At 40.6% G+C, this 23883-nt stretch overlaps 1 protein-coding gene across 4 annotated transcripts in view; it reads right to left on the bottom strand.

The window, feature by feature from the left end:
- Positions 1-7553: 7553 nt before the first annotated feature.
- USPL1 (ubiquitin specific peptidase like 1) overlaps positions 7554-23883 on the bottom strand; it is a 38533-nt gene continuing 22203 nt past the window's right edge. For all 4 annotated transcript variants that reach the window (XM_030308684.2, XM_030308698.2, XM_030308707.2 and 1 more), the window contains 3 exons: positions 20588-20713; positions 11955-12112; positions 7554-9620 (listed from right to left, as the gene is read on the bottom strand). In XM_030308684.2, the coding sequence (XP_030164544.1) occupies positions 7741-9620; positions 11955-12112; positions 20588-20713 (2164 nt within the window). In that variant the 3' untranslated portion in view covers positions 7554-7740. The remainder of the gene's footprint in view (positions 9621-11954; positions 12113-20587; positions 20714-23883) is intronic.

The raw sequence follows: 23883 nt of genomic DNA, 5'->3' as shown, positions 1-23883 counted from the left end.
ATGACCCGAGCCAAAGTCTGACACTTAACTGACTGAGCCACCCAGGCGCCCCTGTATTTATTGTATTTGTATTCTGATTAGTGATAAAGGTTATAAAGTATGTCAAATCCAAAGTGTTTAGGGATGGAAAAATTACTAAACTGAAGCTTTTAAGGTAATACAAAGAACTAGAATAGTCTAATACTATTGACAAGCCACCAAGAAACCAATTTTTCTTTTTCTTTCTTTTTTTTTTGCTGAGCAATTAAGTAGATATGCAAAATTAGTAATAAATGACTTCAGACCCCCAAAAAAGGCTGCTTTGGGGTTTTAACACTTAATACCTTATTTTTATAATCTGCAATGACTTGATGTGAAGGGCTTTACTATATTGATCCTTTAAGGGTTGCTTCTATAGGGATTTACAGCACAGCGGATACCAATTTGTATTTCTTTCCTTGCAAGTTACTTTAATGACATCCAGCAAACTGTCATACTTTATTACCCCCTTGGAGGAATTGAGCCATTTTTCATTGCTTTTTTTTTCTTTTTAGTAAAAACAGAACAGAAATTACTGTCTGCCAAAGAGGACTCAAACTAGTTATTCCCTAAGATAAAGTGACAAAGTAAATCAAACACACACTTTAAGGAGACCGACTATCTTAGTACTAAGCTGGGAAGTCGATTATTATAGATTATCATATGTGTGTGTGAGCATAGGGGTGTTTATTTATACCTAATTGAACAACATATTCACTTTAATACTCGAGTTTAGGCTAGTCTGATAATTGAAATTCACTAGAGTGTAAACTACATAGGCGAAAATCTACATTGGATGTGACTCAACATAGAACTGAAGTTTGAAATACAGAATTACTCCATTAATCATCAAGCAAGGAGGTTCTTTACTGGAACCACAACTTTCGTGGCCAGCGGGGACATCAGTTTACTGCTGCAAACATTTTGCCATCCTGCTGAATTGGCCTGGTTTACACTGCCTTAGGGCTGGGGGAGCAGTAAATATCTGGTGTTGTAGACACTTGAACCTCAGCATATTCCACGATCTCCGCCTCCAAGCCTGGTGGGAAGGTATACTAAAAAGAGAAGGCTGGCAAGAAGGGTGCTTTACCAAGCTATTAAGTACCTGCAATAACCAAACAAAATGAATTTCCATCTTGAGATGTGAAGTCTTTCACAAGTTCCTTTTCTCTCGATGACCTCTTGCTTCTGTGGTTACATTTTAACTCCTGACGACTATATTTTACACTTCTCCGGTACTAGATTTGTTGTCACTTTAGCCCGTTTGCTATGTTGCAGAAGTTGATAAGCCCCTTTTCGTGGATCTGCTCGGATTAGAAACAACCTGGTATGCCGTTCTGCCTCCTTTGCCTCTTCTGTGGCTTCCTGAGGGAACACTGGTTGGGGAGAAGGGGTGTGGAGGTCCTGGTGCTCAAAAGTGAAAGAGAGTCAGAAAGACAGTCACAGATAAGCTCGCTGAGCAGGCCTGTTCAGAGCCAACCAACTATGGGGACTCTTTACAGGCACCCACAGGAGGGGTTGCCTCTGGAAACTGCTCGGAATGAAGTCATTAGTTTAAATGTGACTTCTTTGGGATGCTTTCTCTAACCTCCCAGATGGATCCCACCCTTCCTCGTCATCCTCTGCCATAACACATATTGATCAATGTTTTTTGGCCCCCAGGCTCTGCAGTCCATTTTGTGTTGTTTGTATTTGTGGTACCTAGCAAAACTCTAAAGTTACCTAAATTTGATTGCAGTAATCATTTTTGTGATTATAAGCCAAAGCATTATGCTGTATACCTTAAGCTTATGCAGAGATGTAGGTCAGTTATATCTCAATACAACCGGAAGCGAACAAAAACAGAACAAAACTCTAATAAATCTTCCACTTTTCGTCCAGTGTTTCTGACTTGCAGAGTACATTATTATAATAATGTTAACTGGAAGAAAAAACAGTTAAAATTTAATAGACTTTCCTCCCAGCGTATTTTCTCCTGGAAAATTGAGATTTACACTGTTTAATTGGCATTCTACCACTGAGCACCAAAATTTCCCCCTCAACTTACTACAGGAATTGAACATTTGTTACATTTAATATGAAAGATAGGTGAATGGTGTATCCTGAATGGTTAAAGAACAGTAAGTTGATTCAGCAAATGGTGTTCAAACAAATTTACTATCAGGGGAGAAAAACCTCAGTGCAGCACATCAAAATACATTCCAAAAGAATTAAAGATTCATGACTGAAAAAAAAAAGAAAGAAAAAAGAAAGAAAAGAAACCTAGCTTTACCAGAAGATGTATGTAAATATTTGTATATTTGGGGTGTGGAAATGACCTGGCTAAAACATAATACAGAAAGGAAAAGACTGTAAAATAATGTAAAATTTCTATCAAATTTCTCCTAGTTGCTTTTTCAACCACTGTTCCCCTCTTCATTATAACCCTCCCGTGCCTTTGAAGCACAGACCATTAGACTGAACCACCCACGCTGTTCCTTTGCGGCCATCAGCCATTTTCGTGATATTCCGCCTTTCCTTGAGGATTTTAGCTCCTGGCTTACTGTGTATTTCTTTCCACCAGGACTCCTGCCGCCATTTAAATGACTCTGCCTTCCACAAAGTCTATCCAAACACCATCCTGGCCTCTTGATTCCTTCATCTCCTCACTTTTCATGGACCCTTGGCCATGCACTTCCCTTGTCACACTTCAGACCTTGTCATCGCCAATAACTGCACTGTTCCCAAAAGCTCAGTTTCAAGCCCGCTGCTTTCTTACTCACTCCAACTAGTCCCGCGCTGGCATTCTTCGCACCCACCTCCAATCCACTGAGATCTGCCACCACTTTTTAAATGATCACCACCTGTCCTATGTCCCTCTAGCCCTCCTTATCACATCCTTAAAATCATTTTCCTTGCATAAAGCCTCAATTCCTTTTCTCCTCTGTCCCATTTACCTGGCAATACCTCTAACCTTGGCTGGATCCAACTTCCCATCTACTCTTTCTGTCCTGAGCAGCAAATGTGATTAGAGAAAAACAACCATCTTGGCTCATTTTGGTTAAAACTTACGGCTATAAACGTCTGGTGGGTTCTCTGTACGGCCTAGTGAGCCTATTGCCATGCCCCTGTTCAATTAGCTCTCAGACTAAAAATTCTAACTTCTCTCACTCAATGTTCAACTCCCCCAACACTCATACTCAGCTGGTAATATTACTGTATCCCTGAGAAAATAAAAATGTGACCTTCCTCACTGCCCAATCATCACATCTCCTAATATCTGTACCCATATATTTGTCTTCTCTAGTATTAATGTGGATAAACCTGGGGGCTCTGGGGTGGCTCAGGTAAGCGTTCAACTTGAGTTCAGGTCATGATCTCACAGTTCGCGGGTTCAAGCCCCACATCGGGATCTCTGCTGTCAGTGGGGAGCTCGCTTCAGATCCTCTCTCTCTGAAAAATAAACATTAAAAAAAAATAAAATGGATAAACTCCTTCTAGCTCGTTAAGGTCACACCTCCTCTTATACACTGGGTCCCCAGCCCTGGAGAAATTTACTGTGGCAGCTATCACTCCTCTCATCTACAACATCCATTCAGGTCCACACATACACATACTATGACATCTCCCATCTTAAAGACATTAACAAAAATCTTGACCCCTCACTCCCTCACCGGGCACCAGGTGAATGTTTCGAAAGGGTAGGTCTCTATCTGCACTTTCTCTCAATCCCTTCTCTCTTGAGCCCACTCACACTTGTCCCAACTCCACTGAACTGTCCTCACCAAGTTACCAAAGACTTTCCAATTACAAAAGCCAATGGTCATTCTCGGTCCTCACCTTACACTACTTCTCAGCAGCATCTGACATATCAGCATCGCTCCGCCTCAAAAAAAAAAAAAAAAGCTTTCTTCCCTTTTCAGGACACCACACTCACGTCCCTTCCATGGCTCTTCCTGTTCCCCAGAGTTATTTCAACTCCCTAAATGACTCCATCCTTTACTGGACATTAAATACGATCACGTATTCATAATTCCTAAGTAGGAATCTCTAGTGTCCGCCTCTTCCTATTAGATTATCTCCACTTGGCAGCCTAATGGGAACCTCACATATATTCAAAACTGAATGAGTGAGTGCTTTGCTTTAAATTTTTTCCTTCCCAAGCCTGTCCCATCTCAGTAAATAGTATGACCCATCTGCTCAGGCAACAAAACCTGAGACTCCTCTTTCTGCCCCACATCCAACCCATCAACACATCCCGTTGGCTCTTCTTTTGAAATGCAACAGTAATCCAGCTACTTTTCAACACCTCCACAGGGCTCACCCTAAACTCTGGGGAGGCTGTAACAGACTATGGCTTCTATTCTGACCGGCTATAGTCATTCTCCACGCGTAAGGGATCCTTTTGAATCTAAGACTAGATATCCTGCCCTTGCCTGAAACCTTCTAGTGGCCTCCATTATTCTCAAGTGTTAACAAGGTCTTCGCTATGGCCCACAAAACCATTCAAAAACTGGCTTCTGCCAACCTCCTTCATCTTGTGTTTTAATTCTCTTTCCCTTTGTCTCTGCTCAACCGCAATGGACTTTTCCTAGTCCTCAATCATGCCAAGCACCCTCACTCCTCTGGACTTTTGTTCTTCCTGGAATGCCCTTCCTCTACACAGTCACATGGCCCAACTCCCTAACTTCACTGAAGTCCCTGCCAAATGACACCCATCTCCAAGAAAACTTTCCAAATCCACTCAGTCTGAGTCCTCCCATGCGCTCACCTGCTGTTTTCCTCCACAGCATTCAGTGCTATTTGACTAAATCCTCATTATGCAGATTGTTTGTGATTTTGCCTACATGCTTAGATTTATAACCTTAAAAATCAACACTTACAATGTGGTTACTATGGACACCCACAGAGCCGCCCAACACATATGACCCCAGGTGAGGTCTAACAGGTCAACACTGCCTTGATTCAGCTCTCATGCTGTAAGTGTCCTTTTTACAATATATCTAGTGCCACATCTTTTGTGTGTTTTTGGTGATTTCACTGTTTAAAATGTACCTCAAGGAAAGACAGATACCATATGGTTTCACTCTTATGTGGATCCTGAGAAACTTAACAGGAACCCATGGGGGAGGGGAAGGAAAAAAAAAAAAAAAAGAGGTTAGAGTGGGAGAGAGCCAAAGCATAAGAGACTGTTAAAAACTGAGAACAAACTGAGGGTTGATGGGGGGTGGGAGGGAGGGGAGGGTGGGTGATGGGTATTGAGGAGGGCACCTTTTGGGATGAGCACTGGGTGTTGTATGGAAACCAATTTGTCAATAAATTTCATAAAAAAAAAAAAATGTACCTCAAGTGTAGTGTTAAACTGCTGTCTGATGTTCCTAAGCACAAGAAAGGTGTGATGTGCCTTATGTGTTAGATAAGCTTCCTTCAGGCGTGACTTAAAGTGCTGTTGGCCTTGTACTCAATGGGAATGAACCAACGATATATGTTACCTGAGGTGTTTCTAAACAGAAGCACAGAAAAAACAAGGTTATTTGTTGATCAGTTGATGATAATGTTGCAACCAGAGGCTCACAGGAACCTAACCCTGCAATTCCCCTAGGAGCAGTGGTTCAGTATTTCATATTCATGGAACGCTTGTGGAAACTTTATAGAAGAGAACCACCACAAGTGACCATCAACTGTATCTGTTACCACTTAACATGATATATTTATTTCCTTGTTTAGAAGGCAAGCTCCTTCTAAAGGGCAAGAATTTCTTTTTTTTACTGCTTTATCTCTGAGGTTTACAACACTGTTTGGTACTTACCAGAAATCTAGAAATATTCAAATGATTAAGCAAGTTCTTGGAGAAAGTCAACTGGCCAATTGTTATATAAATATATAACGTCATATAAAGTTATACTCAACCGCACTAGTAATCATGAAAATGTTAAAACAACAACAAAAAAACAGCCAAGGTTTTTTTGCTCCCTCAATGCTACTACTTGGTGTTGGTGAGGATTCAGGAAAGCCAATCATGCCATCATTAAAAGACTTTAAAAATGCATATCCTCTGACCCAGCAATTCCACTCCCAGAAAATAAGACAAAAATAAGAAAGAAAAAATCTGTGCAAAAACTTAACAAGAATTGTTGTGGCACAACGAATAATAACAAAACAGTACAAATCACCTTGAAATCTCAAGATTGGTAAAACAATGATAATCCGTACAACCTAACATTACGGAGCTATCCCAAAGTTGCCAAAGCTGTTAAGACGGAGAAAATGCTCATGAAACGTTAAAACAGATTGTACAAACAGGTCGAGTAGAATTTCTTAAAGTCTATTTGTATACAAATGTGAAAATGTTCGTGGTAGTTATTACCACTAAGTGTAAAGATCGAAGGTTCAAAATCTTCCTATTTTTCTGGATGTTCCAAGCTTCTCCTGACAATAAACACGCGCTACTTTTGTGATAAAAGAAGAAAATGGGGCCGGGGGAGGGGACGGAAAGCAAATTGGACAAATCAATCACGAAGTGCCGAGTACCAGAGTACTCCATCCCAAGACTGCCACCCTTAAAACCTTAGGAACTACCCCTAGTAACTCACATCACTATTGCAGTGGTGCTGTTTAAGCAACCAAATTTTAAGTGGGTCCTGAGGGGGAACACATGCTTCTAACAGCTGCAGGAACCACGCTACTCAAACTCGGCCGAACGACTCACTAAGCTCTGTGCTGTTTTTTTAGGTCAAATGTGATAAAAGGAGCCTGCTCACAGAAATGTTGATTTTTGTTTTGATTTCAAAGTTTATTTATTTTGAGAGACGGTGTGCACAAACGAGGGGAGGGGGCAGAGAGGTGACCGAATCCCAAGCAGGCTCCATGCCACCAGCATAGAGCCCATCGTGGGGCCTGAACTCACAAACTGTGAGATCACATCCTGAGCCAAGATCAAGATCTGACGTTCACCCGACTGAGCCACTCAGGTGCCCCAGAAATGTTGGGATTTCAATGAATTAGTGTTTCATACAAAACAGAACGTTAACATACAGCAAGCTTTATAAGCACTTGGTTATTACTTTCTCCCTAGAACAACTGTTGGATGGCGTCCAAATTTGCTTGCGGAAATAAATGTGTGGGAAAAATATGAGATTTATGATCATGTGGCCTCTTTGCATATAACACAAAAATAGATTATTTTCCTGTTAGAGATCATTTATTGATCATGTAACGTTACTTAAAGTTCTAGTAACAAGGTTCCTGCCATCCTTACTAAGTAGAGAAGGAAAGTTCTTTGGGGGAGGTTTACATTCCACAGCACTTGACTGGTATAAGAAACAGGCGTAGGATCTATGACCATAGAACGATTACCAGTCACACATTCATATCCCATGTACAATGACTTAAGTTTGTACAAACTAGTGTTTCTCCTGAACCACTGTAACCGAAAATTAAAATGTAGAAATTTAATGTACCCAAATGTAAAAACTGCCAGAAACTAGACACTCCTCTGTATCATTTTTAACATTTGAAAAACTCACTCTCCTACAATACAAAATGAAGCAAACAAGGAAAACCAATTCCTGATCATTTTAATTTGTAAAACAGATTACATGCTTTGTGGGTAGAACCAAAGGTAAAACCTCGCGTAGCTTACATTTTGTTCATGACAAGGCCAGTGTATAAATACTACTTAATAACATATGAAGTTTTCCAAGAGCCATAATAAATATTCAACTAAAAGAAGACAGCATGCAATCAACAACTCTCAAACAGATATTCATCAAAATGAGGTAAGTCTAATGTGTCATTTGCTAAAGAATTTAATGTCGAAGTGGAAAAAAACTCATCAAAAATATCAGTCTTCATGGAACTTTCCAAGTTCAATGTCCTAACGCAGGCATTATTTGTCGGTGAGTCTGGCTGAACTTCGCACGGATTCTTCTTGGTGGGGCTGCAGTAATTATGGTCCTGTCTCAGGTGTGTATTTTGGGGAATGTCGTCTAACTCAGTAGGCACTGGTGCTGTGACGTGGTCATCTCCCATTTCTAAATACCTGAAATCAGCCTCCCCATTTGCCGAGTGCTCTGTTGAGACAACAGCTGTAGGAGACAACAGTTCTGCCAAAATTTCTTCATGACTTTGACCACTGTATGGAACCGCGGTGCATCCATTCTCAGCGGTATCGATCTGATACTGTAGTTCTTTTAACAAGTCTTCTATCGAGTCACAATCGTTTGGAGACCCACAATGGGACACGTGTTCTAAATTTTCACTTGGAAGCGCTCCGTTTTGGGGGGAAGACATAAGAGCAGCTAATTTCTTCTTCTTTGCCTTAAGTTTTTTAAGAAGTTTGAGACGAAGTTTATGAATCTGACCCTCAACTGAGTCTCCATGGTTTGCAGAAGAAACACCATGTTCTTTGACACAGGAACTGTGACTGCGGTGAGCTCCGTAGGGGGCGTTTTCACATTTCTTCAGAACATCTGAATCAGCAGTAACATTAGCATGAACACGAGAAGTCGTGCCACCAGGCAGTGGATGACTTGGTGGCGGGGTGCTAACCGTAGGAGGCTTCCTTGCACACCTATTAGCTTTCCTGGATGCCCGGGTAGCCTTTTGGTTCACACCTTTAGTTTTAAAGCCACCAAAATTACTTGCCCCCTTGACCGAAGGCTGCAAATCAGTTACGGTGTTCCTATTACGAGCCGAAACACAAGGTGGCATAAAAGAAGCACCTTTGCTTAATAAGCCTTTAACCCAACTTCCTACAAATGGTTTCTTCGGAGCGTCTTTCAGAGATGGATTCTGCAGTGGCTTTGCTGTTACAGGTTTAGAAAATGCTGCCGTTTCGTTTTTCGTCAAATTAGGTACCTGAGATGTAACCTGTTGTTCGGGTTTTCGTTTCTCAGTCTTTGGTGAAGGAAACCGTGTCAATGGAGTGTCCTTCTCGTGGGCCACTGTGCCCTCAACTTCCTGCTGCCCACCGTGTACAGGATCAGTAGCGGGGATATTATTCACGGGTGCAGCAATCCCCGTGTCTTCGGCATTCGGCGGTGCAAATCGCACGCTTGCATTTACGGTTTGAGACGGAAGCTTTAAATCCATGAATTGGTCTTGAGTCAGGTTTCCAACACATGGAGCAGATACTAAAGAAGCCAGTAGTGACTCCTGTGATTGCAAAGCCTTTGTTTTGCCAACTCTTGCATTCTCCGCCACAGGTTTATTTTCAAACGGGAAACTTTCAGAGTTAACCTGTATTTCTTCAAGTGTCAAAGATAAAATATTGTCGTCCCCCAAACCTTCTGGACCGGAAAGTAAATGATGTCCGTGAGCTACAGCCTGACCCTGCGAAAGAGTATTAGGAGCAAATGACACACTGGTGGGGAGAGTTCCTGAGGACAGCTCGGCGGAGGCAGCATCACCCACAGAACACCATGCCGGAGAGGCTTGTTCCTCATCACCAAAAGCATGCTCATCGCCAGTCTTTTTAAGTGGAAGGCAGGCAGATGTTTTATCTGTCACCGCAGATGTTCTTCTTTCCCAGATAACAATATGGATCTCTGAAGCAAGAACTTCAAATTTCTCACGCCTTTCAGAACATAGGCCTTTTAGGTCATCACATTCCAGCCAAGTTCCTGGGGGAGAAGGAAGTTAAATAAATGAGGTTAGACATTCAAAACGCACCAGCTAGGTTAATTTTCTTCTGGCCATTTTAACTGCTGTATCCCTGAATATCCATCAAAGGAGAACACTTGAGAACATGGCCTTATCGTTGTCACCATTTCCTTCTGCCAAAGGTTTAAGTCTTTATTTGGACAATTAAAGTTACGGACTAACATCCAGAAATTTTAAAAACTGAGATAGTGTTTACTCTTCCCTAAATTGCCCACAAAAATCAAGACAGAAGTCTAAATATTTAACTTTTGTGACTTGGAACACAGTATATATCGCCCAATTTATCCAACAACATCAGAAAATGGATTTTTTCTGAGGCGCCTGGGTGGCTCAGTCAGTTAAGCTTCTGACTTTGGCTCAGGTCATGATCTCGTGGTGTGTGGGTTTGAGCCCTGCATTGGGCTCTGTGCTGACAGCCCAGAGCCTGGAGCCTGTTTCGGATTCTGTGTCTTCCTCTCTTTCTGCCACTCCCCTGCTCGTGCTCTGTCTCTCTCTCTCTCTCTCTCAAAAATAAATAAACATTAAAAAAAAAAAACAAGGGGGATTTTTTCCATATCTGTGAATTTTCATGAAGTCTGTTACCTCAAGTACCAACATTTGTTTGAATTCTTAATTTTTTTTTCTGATTAAAAAAACGAAAACTTTAGAGCTTTCATGTGTTTAGTTGTTTTATTTCTGAGCTTCTATTCTCTCATTTGTCGAGCAAAAATGAAATCATGTAGGTAGGACAAGGGAAGAGGTTAAGACCCTGTAGACACACACAAAAAAAAACCCAACAAAACCATTCACTAAGTTTATGTGGATATATCCTTATAAACCACCTGAACCTACTATTTCTATACCCATTAAAACTTCTGAGACTCTGTTGTCTGTTTATGTCAGTGGTTCTCTACCATACATGCACATTAGAATTACTTGGTTAACATTTGGACCTAATCCCCAGGGACTGATTCAATGCTCGAGGGAGGAGCCATGACCTTTTTTATAAGGTAACCATTTGATTTTTATATGTTGGAAACCATATAACCATGTAACCTACTGAAGAGGATTTCAGATTCCCTGGAATGCAGTAAAAAATTAATTTTTTTTCCAGTTTGTTTATGTTATTGAGAACCACTTCCCTCCAAATGCTGAAGCAGAGTAAAATTTTAAGGTGATCTTATTTATAATGTGAGTTTTGGCTTGCAAAGTGCTTTTATAACACATTATTGTGCCATCCACCCAAACCACCCAAAGAGGAAAATATCAGCTATGAGAAGTGTCCAAATAATAGAAAATGGAAAAACAGAAAATATCAAAAAGACCCCTTACCAACAGCCTGATACAACACTTTAAGTGGCTGCGTTATCTTGTTTAAGACAAAGTGAACACTGTGAGAGAAACACACTCAATATTAAACCATATTAGATAAATGTTAGGAAAAACCTAGCAAAGTTCATGGGCTGTACTATTTAATCTTCTTTTGAAAAGTTTAACTATTTAAATAAAGGCTTTACGGGGCACCTGGGTGGCTCAGTAGGTTAAGTGTCTGACTTCAGCTCCGGTCATGATCTTGCGGCTCAGCTCGTGAGTTCGAGCCCTGCGGAGCCTGGAGCCTGCTTCGGATTCTCGGTCTCCCTCTCTCTCTACCCCTCTCCTGCTCACTCTCTGACTCTCTCTCTCTCTCTCAAATAAATAAACGTTAAAATAAATAAATAAGTAAATACATACATACATACATACATAAAGGCTTTACCTTGACCATAGCTATTAGCAAATTATAGAGTTCAGATACTCTATTTCATGGGTAGAGAAGGCTACATGATCTGTAATGTCCAATAGTCTTAGAAATAGATGTTTTCTTTATGACTAACAATTGTAAACTAAGCAAAATTTTTTTATTCTCAGTTAAAAACCTTTCAGTACGATGCACTCTCTTTTTAAAAGAAGTACATGTTACATATCTAAGAAATCAGAACTGGCACCATTCACTTATCTGTACTGACCACCTATTACTCATGGAATAAAAGCAAACATAGTGGAAAAAAGCAAATTGTAAACTAACAATAGTATATGATCCCGTTCTTCACCTAGAAAAGAAATACGCATAAGCACATGTACCCCCATACAAAAGCAGCAGAAGACAGGAGTGATTCTAAACCAGAGTGACAGAGAGGAGGGGGCAGAAGAATTAAAGGCAAGGGCAAGAAGTGAGAGGGAAAGGAGTCAAGACAAAGTCTGTCTTTTTAAAAAAAAAAATCGAGAATTTAGCCTCTACGCCTATTATCATAAAAGAAAAAGGTTTAAACACTTACCGTCAGCATCTAAAATCCATGTTATAAAATGATTATTTGCTTGGTACTGAATTACAGAAGTTATTTGATAAAGACAGCCTTCAAAATGGAATGAATAGCGCTGCAAGTCATTTCGTGGCAAGCCTTCCACAAAGTGCAACATGAATATGGGAGATACTCTGTGGGAGAGGAAGGCAAGCAAAGTCAAACAAATTTCATGCCCGTGCCTGGTTATACAAAAGACAGTCTGAAGCAAGGAAGTCATACATAACGCTTTCAAGGCTAACTGCACTAATTTTTCTTGAGAACCTCCAGATGTGTGCCTTAATTAGCAACGGAGAACTCACTCTACGAAGTATGTAACAGTAAACCCTTCTCAGAATGGTATCACCGACAGTTGGAAGCCATCATGCAATAAGGCTCTAACACAGACCATTAAACAAAAATTGCTCTGTAAGCCACACTGCTGCTTTGGCTTAAAGAAGATCTCACAGTAACATAACTATTCTGCAAAATCACAGGGAAAAATCCAGACCTTTTAGAATTTTCTTGGGCATCCAGTGGCCCAAATGAATTACTTTTGTTAGATGGCATAGGTAATATGGGAAAACAAAGTAACAAACCTAAGACACTGAAATCAACATTTAAAAAATTGCCAATATGCTAATAACTTGTCCTATTTCACTTTTATCTCAAGCAGCAGAGTGGTCCATCAAAGTAAAACTACTCCTTAGGAAGCTTAATTTGTACCTAAGTAGACAAGAAAATAGAACATGGTGGTTGATTTACCATACACTTCAAGACATCCATAATTTCAAAAATACACTTTATCGTTATAGTCACATGCCAAACCAGAAAACAGAATCCAAAGATGGGCCTCAAATTAACTAAATTTAACAAAGCTATCATGATTTAAGAAAAATGTCAAATACCCCTTTTCCCAATATTTAAACAGCTGTCAAACTTACTTATCAAAACTTATTCAGCTGAAATGAACTTGAATCAGTGTCCAAAATGCAGATTATTCAGACAAGGAATAATTAGTAAATTATCTCATCGATCATTCTGTTAGAGGAAAGAATCAAGTCTTCAAAATTTAAGTACCTATAAATAACAAGTCCTGCAGAACTGTCTATAATGCTAACCCCCTTTGTTCTTTTATCATATCTGCAGCATCACTTTAAGATAATACTGATTATAGAGGCGCCTGGGTGGCTCAGTCAATTGAGCGTCTGACTTCGGCTCAGGTCATGATCTTACATTTGTGAGTTCGAGCCCCGCGTTGGGCTCTGTGCTGACATCTCAGAGCCTGGAGCCTGCTTCCGATTCTGTGTGTGTGTCTCTCTCTCTGCCCCTCCCCTGTTCACGCTCTGTCTCTTAATAACAAATAAATAAAATTTATTATAATATATTTATTATTTAAATATACTATATTTATTATTAATAAAATAAAAAATGAAAAAGAAAGATAATACTGATCTTTCAGTATTATGTGCCTCTGAATCAGTGATCCACAGTGAAATGTGCCTCTGAATGTGCCTCTGAATCAGTGATCCACAGTGAAAGTACAGATATGTTCTCACAGCTTGATATGCAGGCTTCAGGCACCTACTTGACTCCTTAAGTACTAATATCTTTTCAAGATATCTTTTTAAAAAAAATTTTTTTTTAATGTTTGTTTATTCTTGAGACAGAGACAGAGCGTGAACAGGGGAGGGGCATAGAGAGAAGGAGACACAGAATCTGAAACAGGCTCCAGGCTCTGAGCTGTGTCGGCACAGAGCCCAATGATGGACTCAAACTCACTGACTGTGAGATCATGACCTGAGCCAAAGTCAGACGGACGCTCAACCAACTGATGAGCCACCCAGGATACCTTCTGTGGCTAGTTACTAAAACATTCTCTCCTGGATCCCTAGATTACGCAAACTTGCCCCCTTAGTAGTGTGAATTACACATAGAAAGTGTTCAATGGTCAGTATTTTTTTCTTAATGGCATATTTAAAAAAACAGTACAATTTATAATGATGGCATCTTGGATTCAATAAAATAAAGCATATGCCCCCTCCTCTTCGAGTTTATTTTCCTCTCTGGGTCCCTAGACTCTAGCGTCCTTTAACAGTCACAGATTTCTCCTACCCATACTTCCAGCCTGTCTCATTTCCAGCCTCATCGCTGAGGGTACAACTTTACTCTTAAGCTGGCAATAGATTTTGTTCTCAGGCTTCTTGCTACTCGCAATGCCTAGCATGTCGAGGACGATGCTCAGGGCTGAGACTGAGTTAAGCTGAGACTTAACCATAAAAAACCTGGATGGGACAGGTTAACAGAATTGGAATGAGAGTCACAAGAGACTTCACGCTAAGATCTGCTTGCATTCGCCTCCTTAACTTGAGGCTGAACTCCTCCTACTAGAAGGATCTACCCTCAGGAAGAGAAACAGAAAAGAGAAAGAAGCACAAGAGAACCGTGCCAATTGCCCCGCTACTCAGACGGCAGGGCAACACAGAGTCCCCGTCCCACAAGGAGCAGCCAGTTGTATGTAATGGCCTGGATAGAGTACAAGTTTTTTATTTTTATCCCAACTAATGTAATGTAATAATTTGTATTTTAGAAAATGCAGATTTAGGGGCGCCTGGGTGGCGCAGTCGGTTGGGCGTCCGACTTCAGCCAGGTCACGATCTCGCGGTCCGTGAGTTCGAGCCCCGCGTCAGGCTCTGGGCTGATGGCTCAGAGCCTGGAGCCTGTTTCCGATTCTGTGTCTCCCTCTCTCTCTGCCCCTCCCCCGTTCATGCTCTGTCTCTCTCTGTCCCAAAGTAAATAAATAAACGTTGAAAAAAATTTAAAAAAAAAAAAAAAAAAAAAAAAGAAAATGCAGATTTAACAATGTGCATATATACTCCTGAACTGTAATAACAGGCTTTAGGCAAAAAAAATCTGCAAATATAATTTTTAAACCTCATTACATTCTAGATCTAATTACATCACTGAACTAGTTCATATTTCAGATTCTATGACAAAAATTGAGGGGCGCCTGGGTGGCTCAGTTGGTTAAGTGCTGACTTCGGCTCAGGTCATGATCTCACGGTTCGTGGGTTCTAACCCCATGTAGGGCTCTGTGCTGACAGCTCAAAGCCTGGAGCCTGCTTCAGATTCTGTGTCTCCCTCTCTGCCCCTCCCCCATTCATGCTGTCTCTAAAATAAACATTACAAAAAAAATTTTAAAAAAATGTGAGTAAAATCAGGTATAATTAAAGTGAGAGTTGGGGGTGCCTGGGTGGCACAGTCAGTTAAGAGTCCAACTCTGGATTTTGGCTCAGATCATGATCTCACGGTTCATGAGATCGAGCCCCATGTTGAGCTCCATGCTCACCAGCACAGAGCCTGCTTCGGATTCTCTCTCTCCCTCTCTCTCTCTGCACGACCCCCCACTCATGCACACATGCACTCTCCCTCTCTCTCTTAAACTTAAAACAAAAACCCGTAATTTTAACTTTTTTAAAATGTTTTTTTAATTTATTTTTGAGATAGAGTGTGAGTGGAGGAGGGGCAGAGAGAGGGAGACACAGAATCCGAAGCAGGCTCCAGGCTCTGAGCTGTCAGCACAGAGCCCGATGCAGGGCTCGAACTCACAAACCGTGAGATCATGACCTGAGCCGAAGTCGGACGTTTAACCGACTGAGCCACCCAGGCGCCCCTTAACTATTTTATATGTCACTACTCCAACCAAACTTTTGTAGGGAATGGTTCAATTTATCTGCTTGGAAGAAAGTCTCAAAGTCATTGTAATTTAATGATACTTTAATAAGCTCTATAAGCACAGAACAGAAACATCTAATTCTCTTCCTATCACTCCCCTACCCTTTACAAAAAGTTATTAAAAAAAAAATCATGGCACAAAAACAGACACTCAGATCTAGGGAACAGAATAGAGAACCCAGAAATGGACCCACAAACCTATGGCCAACTAATCTTTGACAAAGCAGGAAAGAATATCCAATGGAATAAAGACAGTCTCTTCAGCAAGTGGTGCTGGGAAAACTGGACAGCGACAAGCAGAAAAAGGAACCTGGACCACTTTCTTACACCATACACAAAAATAAACTCAAAATGGATAAAAGACCTAAATGTAAGACAGGAAGCCATCAAAATCCTTGAGGAGAAAGCAGGCAAAAACCTCTTTGATCCTGGCCAGGGCAACTTTTTACTCAACAAGTCTCCAGAGACAAGGGAAACAAAAGCAAAACTGAACGATTGGGACCTCATCAAAATAAAAACCTTCTGCGTAACAAAGGAAACAATCGGCAAAACTAAAAGGCAACTAACGGAATGGGAGGAGGTATTTGCAAACAACATATCAGATAAAAGGTTAGTATCCAAATCTATAAAGAATTTATCAAACTCAACACCCAAGGAACAAATAATCCAGTGAAGAAATGGGCAAAAGACATGAATAGACACTTCTTCAAAGACATCCAGATGGATAACCGACACATGAAAAAATGTTCATCACTCATCATCAGGGAAATACAAATCAAAACCACAATAAGATACCACCTCACACCTGTAAGTGGCTAACATTAACAACTCAGGTAACAACAGATATTGGTGAGGATGGGGAGAAAGAGGCTCTCTTTTGCACTGCTGGTGGGAATGCAAACTGGCACAGCCACTCTAGAAAACAGTATGGACGTTCCTCAAAAACCAAAAACTAGAACTGCCCTACGACCCAGCAATCACACTACTAGGTATCTATCCAAGGGATACAGGTGTGCTGTTTCGAAGGGGCGCATGCACCCCAGTGTTTATAGCAGCATTATCAACAATGGCCAAAGTATGGAAAGAGCCCAAATGTCCATCGATGGATGAATGGATAAAGAAGATGTGGTGTATACACACACACACACACACACACACACAATGGAGTATTACTCGGCAATCAAAAAGAATCAAACTTGCCATTTGCACTACGTGGATGGAACTGGAGGGTATTATGCTAAGTGAAATTAGTCAGAGAAAGACAAATATATGACTTCACTCATGTGAGGACTTTAAGACACAGAACAGATAAACACAATGGAAGGGAAGCAAAAATAATATAAAAACAAGGAGGGGGACAAAACATACGAGACTCTTAAATATGGCACACAAACAGAGGGTTATGGGAGCCGGCGTGGGGAGGATGAGCTAAATGGGCAAGGGGCATTAAGGAATCTACTCCTGAAATCATTGTTGCACCATATGCTAACTAACTTGGATGCAAATTAAAAAAATAAAAGAAAATAAACTTTAAAAAAATATTGAGTACCCGCTCTATAACAGGGAGAGATGACATAGTACTGTTTACTGATACATGAAGATTCCATAAAATAATAATAAAATTGGATTATAAAACAACAAAAAAAATAACTGTTAAAACTCAAGTTTAAATAAATAAACTTTTCAAATTACAATCCAGGGTACTGTGTGACTTAGACTCCTAGTAATGAGGTTTTTTTCAAGATCTGTAAAGTAAAATTAAATCAGATTCTAAGTTGGTGCTCCGTATCACCATGCTCTGAATATAATTCCTAAATAATACACTTAAAGTAGCAGATCTGGCCTTGCTAGATTTAATTCATCTGATTTATCAATGGACTCTTTTTCCAATGGGAATATATTAGAGTGTGGATTACCTGAGACAAGGTGTTCAGGGAACTCACAATACTATTAGTTTTTAGAATGCTGACTGTAAGGTTGAATTATACATGATATCATAATGGATCTAATTACTTTTAAGTTATCCTTAAAAACTATTAAATTTGTTTCTAGATTCCATTAGACAACAATAAATCTTGATTTGTTGAATCTTGTTGTTGAATATGAATTTCAGGGGCTCCTGTGTGGCTCAGCCAGCTAAGCATCCGACTTCAGCTCAGGCCATGATCTCGCGGTCCATGAGTTCAAGCCCCGCATCAGACTCTGTGCTGACAGCTCAGAGCCTGGAGCCTGCTTCAGATTCTGTGTCTCCCTCTCTCTCTGCCCCTGCCCCACTCACGCTCTGTCTCTGTCTCTCTCTCGAAAAATATACGTTAAAAAAATAATAATACAAAAAGAATATAAATTTCAAAGTAAAAAACTCAGAGGACTTCAAAAGACCCTGTCATTTAAAATTTAAGTGAAATTTTACACACTAGTTCAGTTTACTTTTGAATATAGTCAATGTCCAAATTATAAACTCGGCTTATAATTGGCCTGTTAGAACTCTAAACACATTTCACATTGAAACACTTATATTCAACGGATATGTTTCTGGATCAGAGCCTGAATCTCTAATGTAAGTAATGCATCTTATTTGTATAATTAAAAATCGTACGTTGCAATGCATCCAATTAACAGATCAAACAAAATCGGAGTAAAAGTTTATCTTCAATGCTGGTGCGTGAGAAAAAGCAGGTGTAAGTGTTAGATGAAATCACATACACCAGGCAGCCTCAAGCAACCCACCGGTCCAGTACAGGATGGCAGATACCCACACCCTGCTGCCCTTCTACCTCTTTCTCAAGACAGGGCGTAAACAAAAAAGACTCCCACAACACTTCAGTCTCAAAGTTTGAAACCCCAGACAACCAAAACAGACTGTGGACTTTCCATTAAAGATAGCTCCTCTTCTTTTCCATTCAAATGCTATCAAATGATAGCGAATGGGGGGAAAGAAAGGAAAGAAACCGAAAGGGCCAAGAAGGGGAAGAAGACATGAGGAAACAAGCAAACAACAAATATTCTGCAGGCAAAAATTAAAGAGCAACAGGGAAGCGGTAACTGAGCAGAACGGATGAAGCGGTGACAGGAGCGCTGTGGGGTGGGCACACTCAGGAGAAGAGCTTATACATGTCACAGAACCCCTCGAAGACTCAACGCTGATGGGCAACAGATACTGCAGAATGTGGGGTAAGGCCCTGGGCTAAAAACTAGGGTAGTGACAGGAAGAGTGTATCCAGAGCTCCCATGCACCAGGCTCAGAGAGGAACCAGTATAGACCGGAACACTGGAGCAAAAGATGAAAGGTGGCAGAAGAAAGGTTTCTAGAAAAAAACGTGGGGGAGGATTCCAAAATTGTGAAACATTTAAGTGTTTAGAAAATGTATCAATGAGTGTTTGAAGAATTTGGAAAAATTTCACAATGCATACATAAAGAAAGCAAATGAAAACACAAGGAAATAATTCCAGGAAGACTTAGAAGTTATAAAAGAAATGAAATACAACCACATATACTGCTTGGCTGGAGAGGAAATACACATGTATTCATAATAATAATGAGTACTGATTACAAAAATCAGTGCTGATATCAGTATTACTGATAACAAAAAATGTTACCATGTTGCAAGGACAGGGAGAGGTTAAAAACAGACAGAGCCCAGTGATTGGTGTAAGAACCCTAGTCTTCAACAACTATAAAAGAAGGAGAATGGAGCGCCTGAGTGGCTCAGTCAGTTGAGCTTGGTCCAACTTCAGCTCGAGTCATGATCTCACGGTTCGTGAGTTCAAGCCCCGCATCGGGCTCTGTGCTGACAGCTCGGAGCCTGGAGCCTACTTTGGATTCTGTCTCCTTCTCTCTCTGCCCCTCCCCACTTGTGCTCTGTCTCTCTGTCTCTCAAAAATAAATAAATGTTGAAAAAAAAAAAAAAAAGACTGCATAAAAGTGGAATAAGCTTTAAAAAGAAAAAAGAATGAAAACAAAGAGAAACAAAAGGTGGAATAAGTGCACTGTTCTGAAACGTCAAAGTAAATACCGCTTCACAGGTGTAAAGTAGACGCTTATGGGAGAGGAGGTCGGGGGGGCACTGCTCTCTTTCCTTCTAGGTCTTGGCAGTATTAGATTAACCAAGAATGTATTACCTGGATGAAAACAACTCTTTAGGAAAAGATTGGAGGGATTTCCTGGCACATCCAAGGGCATCAGAAAAGGTATGAAAAGGTTAATGCCCCTGCTTCTTTATATCACATTATACCTCCAAACATTTCTTTACTGAGAGTCAGAGGCGAGGATGACTAAACACGAAGGTTACAGGATGCATTCGCGCGAAGTGTATTAACAAACGAGACAAACTGCCTAGAATGGAACTGACCCATGAGCTTAAAATATGGGCTTCTGGTAGCAATTTTAGAAAAGGTAATTCTCACCAGTGGTCCCACTGCGGACAAACAGAAAAGCTGGCAAAATATACTAAAAACACATCTGCTCAAAGGCAGCAGAAAGCTTCCAAGGGGATGAAGAATTAGCAGGCCGAAGTCTGGGAGAAGATGGGAATTCAGACAGATGAGCCTCTGGTTCACCTTTGAGTCATCTTAGTTCTTGAAATCAGATTAAGGAAATCCCAGAATTCTAGTGACTCCAGGCACTTGGCAGAGGAGACAAAAACTGATGATTAATATCCTTAAAGGGAGAAAACAAGGTAAAAGAAGGCAAGGCCCCATTAGAGTGGGGTCAGACAGTCACCCTGAGACAGGTGCAGCGGTACTTTGCCTGGGACAGTTTGCTGTCGGCCAGAGTCCACGACGGAGAGGCATTTTGGCAATTCGTAACAACTCAAACTTCTGACAAACAGTTTCAATTCTACAAATTAAATCCACCTTCATTTCGTGCCAAAAATAGTAAGACAATTTTAACTCACTTTTCCAATACCATTTTTCTTATCTGTGACTTATTCCTGCAATTGTTACATGGACCAAAATGGGCAGCATTAAGTGGGTGCCACTCAGGGATGACATTTGTAAAGGTGACCAGATTCTTCATGTATCTGTAAAACAGAAGACATAAATTAACTTAAATTCGTTTACATTAATTTCAATCAATGCCTAAACCTTCATTCATGTATTTATACTTCCCTATTCCCCCATATCCCATGATAAATCAATATGCTAACGTTCCTCGCACACCCTAGTAAAGCTCTCTGTGAAGACCCTCCACAGTGACTCCTGTACTTTTTCAGCTGTGAGATGAAGACAATACGAAAGGCAGGGTTTCTCAAGAACAATACTGACATTTTGCGCTGGGTATTTCTTTGCTGTGAGGCATCTGTCCCATGCACTGGGGCTATTCAGCACCATCTCTGGCCTCGACCCACTAGATGCCAGTAACAGTCTCCAAGTGCAGCGACCGTTAGCTCCAAACACCGCCAAACGTCCCACGAGGTGCAAAACAGCCCCTCGCTGAGAACCACCGCTTCCAAATTTATTACGAGCTCACCCCTTACCTACAAAATTACAATCTGGCTACCCGTATGGACAACCAAAAAGGAAAAAAGACAGTTCCAAATGTATAATCGCGAACACATACAACTTAACTTTCTTGATCTTTAAAAAATTTGAATGCCAGTTATGGCAGAATTTTGTTTTCCCAGATACAGAAGTTCCAAATTTGCACTTTAGTCTAGATACCTGACAGCGAGAGGCACCTAAAATGATCTTTATTTTTTTATTTTTTTTTTCCAACGTTTATTTATTTTTTTTGGGACAGAGAGAGACAGAGCATGAACGGGGGAGAGGCAGAGAGAGAGGGAGACACAGAATCGGAAACAGGCTCCAGGCTCTGAGCCATCAGCCCAGAGCCCGACGCGGGGCTCGAACTCACGGACCACGAGATCGTGACCTGGCTGAAGTCGGACGCTTAACCGACTGCGCCACCCAGGCGCCCCTGATCTTTAAACATATACACTACATCAATTGGGTCTACTTTAATAAAAAAAACCTTTAAAGGGGCAATTAATTACCTAATAGACATTAGTTTTTTCCTAAACAATAACAACAAATAATTGATCAATCGTAAGTGAGATCAGCACAGGCTATTACAAATACAGCAGTTCTCAGGGAAGCTAACATTTTAAAAGCGAGCAGCATAAAGTTATCAACAAAATGGAATGATTTATTTCTACTAAATTTTTAGTGCTCACAGATGACTGTTAAGGCTCCCATTTTCTAGTCTATAAGGGGGAGTTTGTCTCTGCAAATAAATGTTCATGCTCCACATGACAGCTAACGTTTTTGAGCACGTACTATGTGCAGGGCAGGGCGTTTACGCTCCTCTCCCAAACAACCCTAAGTGGCAGATACTATTCTTATCCCCATTTTACAGATGAGGAAAGTGAAACAGACTGCATATCAGATGATAAATGACCGACTTGAGATTTTAATCCAGGGAGTCTGACTCCAAAGACCATGTAAATAACTGCCTCCAGAATATACCTTATAAATCAAGTAACAGATCTTAAACAGGCACCGAAAAAAGCAGCACAAAACCCAGTGAGTTTGCTGGATATTCTCACGTTGGATTAAGTGGAAATAGTTTTAAACTATGATATATTAAGATTTAACAAAATGCCACTTCATGTTAGCTTTTCCTCTAGAACTACTTATTTTTAGAACAAAGGAATTAAAAAAAATAAAACCAGAAACCAGCAAACTCAAACAGCCAGTGGCTTCTTTCCCCTGAGCCCTCTGAGATTTTTTAACACACCTCCAAAATGCTCTTGTATTCGAAGTATTCAAAGTAACTTAATGCAGCCAACAGATCAAAATAATTACTAAGTCACTGGCCCTCAATAATGTGTTTATATGTTATCTCCCTAACTAACTAGTCTGAATTTGGCCAGATAGAGATTATTTCTGTTGAGTTCCTGGCACATAAAACATACTCAATGAAAAGCTGTCAAACAACTCAGATGTAGACTTTGGAAAAGCTGTAATTAAGCTGATTTTAATCATCAAGCTTGTTTGTATTACTTAAAATCCAGGTGGTGATTAGGGAGTGTGTATACTACAGTGAGCAAGAAATCGAGGCCAGAAAACGTAAGCCTGAGTTTTGCCATCTACTAGTGTGTGTCACCTCGGGTGTTATTTACCCCCTTTTCAAGGTTCAGTTTCCCTATCTGTCAAATGAGGAGAAAATTAGATAATTTATATAAACCAGTGACAGAAAACCGAGAAATAGATAACTTGTTCTTATACTCACTTACAGAAAACTATTTTAAGTCCTAGGTGTGAGTGAATGCTCATTCTTACTCTGTTCTACTACTTTTGAGTCAACTGGTAAAAAACAAATGTCTTCTGGTTCTGTTGCTTGCATTCCCTAGAACATTCTCTCAGACTGGACTCTCCTTGAGTGATGCTTAAATACCAAAAATAATCTCAATTTAGATAATGAATATCTAAATGGTTTTCTCTCACATTTTTATTTAATAATGTTAAATAATTTTATTTTTATTTATTTATTTATTTATTTTTTTAAACGTTTATTTATTTTTGGGACAGAGAGAGACAGAGCATGAACGGGGGAGGGGCAGAGAGAGAGGGAGACACAGAATCGGAAACAGGCTCCAGGCTCTGAGCCATCAGCCCAGAGCCTGACTCGGGGCTCGAACTCACGGACCGTGAGATCGTGACCTGGCTGAAGTCGGACGCTTAACCGACTGTGCCACCCAGGCGCCCCATAATTTTAATTTTAAATCTGTTATTTAATAATTTGACTCCAAATTTTCTAATTTGCTAGTAGGTGGGTGAGTTTAAGGCAAGAGGAAAGTATCGATCTCCATGACAGTAATTTGAATAAATGACCAACAAAACCAGTTTGGTGATTTTAACTGCCAGTCAGCAACTTTCTCACGCATGGACAGAGTGAAGGTGTCATGTGTGATGAAAACTTTCTCTGACTTCTCTTTCCAAACCAACTTTCTCTCCTTGTTATGTGGCTCAGTGTACGGAAGCAAAAGAAACCCTCTGCCGCTTTCTTCTCCATGGTTCCTCTCAAGTCCCAGTCTCAGGGCATAAAATGATTGTGCGCCCATCAGGACCCCTCTAATCCTCACCCAGAGCATCAGGGAAGTAGGAAGCAGGCTGAGACAGCTCACATGCAAGAGGATTTTGGCGGTGGCTGGTCTTTCGAGGAGGAGCGGAAGAGCCTAAGTTCTTCTCA

Source organism: Lynx canadensis, chromosome A1 (genome assembly GCF_007474595.2).
Source record: "Lynx canadensis isolate LIC74 chromosome A1, mLynCan4.pri.v2, whole genome shotgun sequence".
Lineage (NCBI taxonomy): Eukaryota > Metazoa > Chordata > Mammalia > Carnivora > Felidae > Lynx > Lynx canadensis.
Note: the sequence above shows the minus strand (reverse complement) of the source record. Positions and strands in the feature narration are given on the sequence as shown.